Here is an 8789-nt window from a genome sequence, read left to right as displayed (position 1 = left end):
AAAATCTGCTAAATAAATTAGGTTGGAAATTGTAGTTTCACCTTTGTATTTCTTATCGGTGAGTGGCAGCTTATTCGGACGTGAGTAATAGATGAGTTTTATATTTGCCTCCTCATTTTGAAAATGTCAGTCTATTACATTATTCTTTGTAGAACGTTCAATTTTGATTATGACCAGAAAATGAATTATATTGTCTATATATTTTTTTAGTAAGGAGAGCTTTAAGTAGAAGTTCCCTTTTCTGTTTTTTTTTTTAGATGAACAAACAAATCGTGTATAAATTTGTAGTCTTACACTGTTACACCCTGAATGAATATATATATATATATATATATATATATATATATATATATATATATATATATATCAATTTATATTAATCTTCTAGTAGTAATTTGGTTTTGGTAGCAAACTGGTATTAAATAGTGAGAGGAATCGAACCAAGCCTTTCTCTATTAGCATTTCTTTATTTCTTAGGGCTCTTGGGCGCATTTCACCATAAGTTTTCAATGAACCATTGAAGTTATCCATATAATACCAAATTTTCGCCAATTTGTTGGGTAAGTGTCACTGTCATATCATTTTTTTTATTCTATACCAGTCACATCAAATTATTGAGATAGAGAAACATCTTAACTGAGTAAACTTAAAGCACCCTATTCCCAGTTAACATTATTAGAGGCAGAAATTGTAGGTGCACAATTAGATGTCATTTTCTGATTATGGACCCTTCATTTCTATGTCAGTAATCAGATAACCTCTGTTATGCATGTGATTTCATATTTTCACTGTGAACTTGGAAACTAAAATTCATAGAAACAGCTGGAATATTCATACCATTTGCGTACAAATACAACTTTTTTTTTAACTTTCTTCTACTTTTTTTTTTTTTAAAGGACTTTTCTTCATACTTGATTGGTACAATTAGAATCTTTCAAATCACAATAATCGGCAGGGTGACCTTTGCGCACCACTATATTTGTCGTTTTTCTCTTACTTTCTTTTCTTCTTCTTTTTCTTTTTTTCACTTCCTTTGGTGGAAATCAATTATGGGCTGAAAAGAATGCAAGTAGGCCCACCAGAGGAGCATTGATGTAAGTTGTGGGCTCGGACTCTTGAAAGTAAGGCCTTGAGTCTGGAAAGTAGTCTGAGCTATTGGGCCCACCCACCACTGCTCCAACTAGCAAATTGGGATTGGGATTTGGACTTAAGAAATACCGTGACCCCGCTTTGCAAGCAATGTGGGCCGGGTGGGCTAACACCGATGGTAATGAGCTCCCCCTATGGTGTATCCTTTGTGGGTAACGTGCTCCATATCCAACCATGTACGACATTCCCAATGGATTATCTCCAAGAATGTAGTCCACCTGTTAGGAATTGGGTCCCACATCAATTGAAGAAAAATATCACTAAATCACGTGAATCACCCTAATGATCGAACCGCTTTTTCGATCTAAGGATTTGGCTTGCACTCAACATAACACAATACGTACTTTTAAAAAAAAAAATAATGATAAATTCATACTAAAGTAATAAGATGTAGTTTTAGAATTATTTTATCCAAAATTATTCATGTATCTTCGTTGTGTTGCATTGAGTGCATAGACGCTCTACCCCAAATCCGAGAACCATCCAAATCCAATAGATGGTGCATTAATTCAACGAGAGACAAATCTAGCCGTTGGATTTGTCTGATATAAATTTAGTGGGGCCCACATATCCAAATATACTAGGCAATGGAATGAATATTTACCTGACGTTTAGCCAGTCGTTTGAGCAGAGCTGGGGAGGCTGTGGTCTCTCCACATGGCACAACCTTATTGGCGTGGCTTAGATAATTGGAATAAGCAAGAAGCAGGAAAGACAGTGACGTTACATGCTGCATGTTACTTCCTCCAGCCTTGAAGATCAGCCCACCTTTTCTCAAAATCATAAGAAATAAAATGAATGGAAAATCTCATCCAATTTTAATTAGCATCAAAAAGGCACTACAACGACTCAAAATTCACCCAAAAAAAAAAACACACTTAGGGCACTCAAAAGCTAGACAGTCTGTCCAAATAAACCTTAGCCCAAGGTTTTGGTATAAGGGGCACATTAATAATATCCTCTTCGAATAGTGATAGTGTAATGTGACAAACTTGATCATGTGATTTTCAACACAATGATAGGTTGTGATTGAGCTGTCAACATTTAAAATGAACTTTACTACTATTATATTATAAGATTGGTTTTAAAGGGAAAAACAATGAGAAAGAAAAATACCTGGAGAATATTGGACTTGAGGATGAGAATTTCCAGGCAATAAAGAACATATAAACCCATCAGCATTGTGCTGGAAAGACGAGAAATACTCCGCTCTTCCTCTCAACACTTCCTGTTGTAAAGTATATGAAGAAGGAGTTAAGGACAAGTTAACTATATTTGGTCTCATACATTAGTTTTTAATTGCAAAGCCCAATAAACTTGTTCATGCACAGTGACAGTCTTTTTTTTTTTTTTCCTTGAAATATATTAAAATATATATATATATATATATATATATATATATATATATATATATATATATATATATGTTTGCGTTCATTCACTGAAAGGAGCAGATAGGAGGATATTAAATACGAAGAAAAATTGACAAAATTCCCTATACTTCTATTGGATGATAGTGAAAAGCGCTGAACAAGAAGTCGCAATCACTCTTCTTTTTTTATTTTTTTAAAGAAAAAAGTTATCATAAGAGCCCAGTATGGTATCACTATGAACCCATCGTCCCAGCCTTTATGCACATGCATGCAGCGGCAACTTCTGATTTCTGGACCCACACAAGCGACAAATCTAAGGATGAGTTCTATAGAATTAGAGTCCAACCTCACTCTGGCTCTGCCAACTTTGGCCTTGATTGAAAGGACAACACACTCTACCCAAAAGAATAGTGGATAAACGAAGACAACCCCTATATGATTTCTTTAATCTGCAAGACCCTTCCCATTTTCTTTGAAATTCCCTATTGTATAGTAATGTCATTTCGACTTTACCTCAAATTGCTTTTGAGATTAATAATATCCACAAGAAGAATAAATTGTGTCACACAAAAGCAAAATTCTGAGCCCCTATAATGTGCCACCATCAAATTCATGTACCTTTTTCCTATTATTATCTTGACTATTTTATCAAAATAAGAGGGTTCCACCGCCATGTGGACCCACGATGTAGACCTTTTCAGCATATTTATATATATATATATATATATATATATATATATATTAAGATTAAACAGTGACTATATTTAAAAAATTGCTTCAGTTAATTGGACCCACTATAGGGACCCCAGCTAAGCCAAAGAATGTGAACTAAGTTTGTACACATCCATCTCATTAACTATAGTTCCCCACAAACCAAACAACAACACAGGACACACACACACACACATATATATAGAGAGAGAGAGAGAGAGATAGAGAATAATTAACATTAAACAAGACAAAATCATTTGATAATTGCACACACATATACCCACATTAATTTCAAATACATATAGCTAAGTATGTCATTATTCCATCTAGGAGTAAAATAATTAAAATTACTGAGATTAGTGATTAGGGTTACCTTGGAAATAAGCACATTAATCCCAGCATGCTTGTTATCCCAACCAAACTCATTGATGGTGTCTCCAGCTCTCAATATCACCTCGTTCTTCGCTATGTATTCTCTGTATTCGCGCCTCCTTGAAGCTTTGTGCAACCACGCCGCTGCCCAAAGCAACTCGTCCTATACAATATTATAATACAAATTTAATCAACAAAAAAGCCAAAATCAGCGGTCCATGTTAAACAGCTTTTATGCAAATCCAACGGCTGACATTCAGCATTCGAACCTGGTAACCGTTGACATCACAGTAAAAAGGGCACACAGCGGATCTCAGGCTCGAACTGTACGCACCACGGTTCCTGTCAGCAAACTCGAACACCTGCATCATATTGTAACCGTTACATACACACATACATACAACAACGGTCAAATATTCACATTTATTCTACCGGCTAGTACTATTCTACTACTTGGCAAGTTCACGTGTGTATATAGTTACTGACACAGTAAAGCACATTGTACGTGTCCTAAGAACTGTGTGCGTCTGTTTTTACTTTTCAGATAGTAAAAGGTTAAAACTAATACAGATCTTTTAGTATCTATATAGCATGATAAATAAATATGACTCCAACCCCCATAAATGAAAATAATTAGCGGATAACAAGGCAAGTTCATAAAAGTTTAGCTCCAAACTCGACACTAACTATGTTTGGAGTGATTAAAGAGACTATTCATATATAGTTGTAATACTTTAAAAGCGTCACGTAAACATGTTAGGCTAAAATAGATAACTCTAAATATATTATGGATTAGCCTAAAAAAATTGAGAGAATACTTTTTTTTTCTTAATTGAGTTTGCAATTAAAGGATGCCTACTATCTTATCAAAAAAAAAAAAAAGTTACCAACTATAGTATACAATTAAAAACACAAAAAGCTGGTGGATTGAGTGTGACAAGGACATACCCTAACGGCACGATTGAGAAGCAAGTTGGAGTAACCAGGATCACGTGATCTGAACACAATGGACGCAGCGGCCAAGGCAGCGGCGGTTTCACCTGCCACGTCAGATCCAGGGTGGTCCCTATCAATCTTATACACCGTACGTAGCGTATCCATATCCTCTGGCCTCTCCCAACAGTTATGGTCCGAGTAAGCATCACCGACCTGAACGAAAACCACGTCAGGCACCGCCGTTACTTTCAGCAAGTAATCCGACCCCCACTTAACGGCCTTAACGGCATTCCTCAACTCCGGCCCCATGGTCCTCCCGAAGTCTATAACACTCCACGACAACATTGTCGTCGTAAAAGCCATTGGGAACCCGAACTTTATGTTGTCTCCGGCGTCGTAATATCCTCCAGTTAAATCTACCTGTACAAAAACAAAAATATTTAACAATGCCGTTACATTTTGAAAGAGTAGTGTAATGTTAAAATGTGGGGAGAGTGTGGTGGGTTTAGTAGTGTACTCCGGCGGTGGCTCCGTCGTGTAAGGCGGAGTCTTTGCGCCACCTGACTCGTTGATCCGGCGGGAGCTTTCCCGACCGCTGACCCTCGAAGAAAAGAATGCTTTTTCTGAGGGCGTCATGGTAGTCGTGGCGGGCTGCGATTGAGTGAGAAGGGAGGAGGAGGAGTAGGAAGAGAATGAGGACGCGAAGTGCTGGAACATTCCCCAGTGAAGAGAGAGCATTTCGCGCCATTTTTTTTTTTTTTCTGGTGTTTGAGCAAAGAAGGAAGGGAAACCGTCGGGGTTTTTTATAGCAAATAAGTGTCATTGGATTCCAGAGGATGGACGAATGGGAGGCTGACACGTGGACATAAGTTCCGTGGGACGATTGTTCTCGTTTCGATGCATGATATGCTTGACCGGGTCATCTCGGGTCATTTTGTTGGGTCGGATAGTTTTTTTTGGATAAGTTGGGTCGGGTAGTTTGAACCGGGTTTTTTTTTTTTTTGGGGGGTCTGGATAGTGTCATTTCACATTTATGGGGGGTCGGTGGGACACAGAAGGAAGTATTTGAGTGAGTGACCGAAGGGTCAAGGGGAAGAATTATGAAGGCACGAGTGGTCCACCGTCGTATTGATGGTGGACACGTGGAGAATGCGGTGAGACCACAAATGTGTAGCAAAAGAAAATCGTCAATAATGTAAAGCAAAGTGGAATGTAGTAACGTACAAAGTTCTTTTACATTTGCACAAAAAAAAAAAGGTTCTTTTACAAATTTGATATAAAACTTTTAGTCTATATATATTTTTATTATATATGTATTTTAGCAAACCTACTATTATTAGATTACATTTTCCTTTAATATCTTCCAAGTTTGAATATTTTTTAAAACATATAAAAAAAATCAATAATTATGTTATCAATAAAATATTTAAATTTTAAGTTAAAGTTATTATATTTTAAAATTATGCATAAAATTATATTCTAAAATAGTAAATATTAACATCTTATTGACACAGAATTTTGATATAGGTATTAAAAATATAAAAGACATACAATTTAACAGCTAAAATTTCAAAATATGTAGAGGTTGTGTTTGGGATTTGAAAAAAAAAAGTTAATTTGTTTTACTTTTTAGCTTATTTTTGCTTCTAAAGTAGGTCTCATTGCTCCAAAAATTAGTTTTTAGCTTTTTTTCCTAACATACTTTGTAAAAAGTTTTCAGTTTCAAGTTTCAACCAAATAATTGGTTTTTAAACAAATCTGTAGTCATGTTAAGTTTGTTAATGAATATTATAGTCATTAGCTACAACTAATTTTTTAAGTAAACTTTGTCCGTATCCAATTTTAGTTGACTAACTAGTAATTAATAAATTGGTGAGTTTATGTAAGAAAGTAGCTGATAGAAACTGTCAACTACTTACAACATTCAGGGGCCGTTTGGTAACGTTATTCTAGTAATATTATTTGTATTTTTTAAAATGGCGTGAAAATGAAAAAATTTATAAAAATATATATAATGTTTAAAAACTAAAAAACATGTTAAACCATTATACCAAACCGGAAACGCCCCCCTCCCCCCTCTCAATCATTTCAGAATTCAATATATCCGAAATTTATTAAAAGAACATTTATATTTATTCCCGGAGGCGGAGCTATTTAAATCCTGATTCGATGGGATGATTTTGAAGCGTCAGATATGTTGACTGTTTTGCTACTGTAGTTTAGGACTTCGGAGCTGAAGCATGTGAACTCTGTGGGGGGTAGTTGCACATTTAAATTTTCGCATTAAAGGATTTTTTAGGGTAACCTATAGATTCTGGGGTTGAAAGTAAGTGTACAGTTAGATTTTGTGGTCCTTTCTGCATTGGATAACACGAGAATCCTTGTTATAGGAGGATAGAGTGAAATGAGTGAGAGACTTGGAGGGATGCAATGCGATCCCTGTTGCAGAATAGTTTGCTAGCAGCTTCAAATTCCAAGGCTGATCAGGAACAACTTATCTAATGCGAGGTGGTATATCCTGCACCCGGCATATATGCCGGGTGCAAGATATCATTTTCGGTCTAATGCCCAGAATGGGATTTTTCCCCCATTAAATTAAAGATGATTATCATGAGCAAATTACTTTTGGCTCTTTTCTAATTAAAAGCTGATAACCCATTATATAAAAAATTGTTCAACTAACTCTTTTTTTGGCACTAGAAATTACTCATATGATATAGGTACTCTATAAAAGGTTTGGCCTAGATCTTTACTTTTATGCTATGTTTGGAAGTTTTGAGAGAAAAGAGAGTAGAGGAGAGTGGTGGAGAAAAGGGTAAAGAGAAATAGTTATCATCTATCTTGTTTTGATGTTTTTAAAATTAAGTAAGAGGAAGAAAATAATTAATCTTTTCATTTGTAATTTTGTTAATATAGTAAGGGCAAATTTGGTAATTCATTTGGTCAAGTATTTTTATACTCCACTCTCCCTCTAAATTTATCTAATTTGGGAAAATTAAAAATGAGAGGTTAGAAGTAGTTCAAACCCCTCAAAATTTCTCCCCCTCATTCCTTAAAAAACATCCAAATAAGGTAATTTAATTACTCTCCCTCCATCTACTTTACTCCCCCTCTTTCTCCCAACATCCAAACATAGCATTATAGAAGGAAGAAAAGTACAACTATACAAGTCATAAAGAATTTCACAATTTTTTTTATTTTTTATATACAAGATAGAATTCTACTCTAGCCTAATCTAAGTGTATATATATGTGAAATTCCCTCCTGGAGACTTGAACCTCGACCCTTGCCCCCCATACCCCACAAGCATTTGTACTTGTAGAGTGATCACCGCACCAAGGATGCGCGATGAAAAATGTCATTATTTTGTTTCTGCAAAACAGTTGCAATTAACCAAACACACACGTAATACAACAAAAAAATTTTAAGAATTGTAATTCATCATTTATAAATTTATAAATAGATAAACTATAATTTATTCATGTATTTTGACTCTATTGCAAGAAAAATTATTAGTTTACATTGTACTGGTAATAAGATTTATATTGTAAACTAAACAAATGTGTACAACATTATACACATTTGCAAAAGTGTACAATTTAAGATTTATATTGCTAGTACAGTGTACAATGTAAGAAAAAGAAGAAGAATATAATTTGGGCCTTTTAGTTATTCTAAGTTTTCTCGCACGTAGCTCTCTCTTCCTCTTAGTTCTTCTAATATGATCTGTGCCTTCTCGGAACTGTACGAGTCCCTCCATCGTAGATCAGCGACAACCAAAGCCCCTCCGGCGACTCCAAAGCCTTTCCCTCTCCCTTTGTCATTTTTCTCTCCTTCTTCAGGTATCGGGCTCTCTCTCTCTCTCTCTCTCTCTCTCTCTCTCTCTCAAGTTTCGACTCTTTCTTTCTTTTCTTTTTTTGGGTTTGGTTTTACTTCTTTTTTTTTATATTTAAACCCCTTAAACTAGATTGTTTAACATAATTAATTAACTAAGTTGATTATTAGGCTTATTATTCAAATCTAGGTTAAACAATAATACATCATATCATGCAAAGCAGTAAAAAATAAATAATATCACGATATGATGACTCTGGAAAACCGATAAAACTAACCGTTTCAAAGTAAAAACCTAAGGAGGATTTGACCTAGTTATCCTCAAAGTAAAGTAAATTCACTATAAGAGAATTGAAAATTTTATAATCAGATTTAACCTTAAATCTATTACTACCTCCAGTAGTAACTTACTGA

At 35.1% G+C, this 8789-nt stretch overlaps 1 protein-coding gene across 1 annotated transcript; it reads right to left on the bottom strand.

The window, feature by feature from the left end:
• Positions 1-782: 782 nt before the first annotated feature.
• On the bottom strand, positions 783-5313 carry LOC142628272 (endoglucanase 8-like). Its single transcript, XM_075802350.1, has 7 exons — positions 5059-5313; positions 4554-4961; positions 3875-3967; positions 3607-3768; positions 2266-2377; positions 1754-1917; positions 783-1367 (listed from the first exon to the last, which is right to left on the bottom strand). The coding sequence occupies exons 1-7, from the start codon at positions 5287-5289 to the stop codon at positions 1044-1046; spliced, it is 1494 nt and encodes a 497-aa protein (XP_075658465.1). The 5' UTR covers positions 5290-5313; the 3' UTR covers positions 783-1043.
• Positions 5314-8789: the final 3476 nt, after the last annotated feature.

Source organism: Castanea sativa, chromosome 3, assembly GCF_040712315.1.
Source record: "Castanea sativa cultivar Marrone di Chiusa Pesio chromosome 3, ASM4071231v1".
Taxonomy (NCBI): domain Eukaryota; kingdom Viridiplantae; phylum Streptophyta; class Magnoliopsida; order Fagales; family Fagaceae; genus Castanea; species Castanea sativa.
The sequence above is the reverse complement of the archived record's forward strand: the minus strand, read 5'-3'. Positions and strand labels throughout refer to the sequence as shown.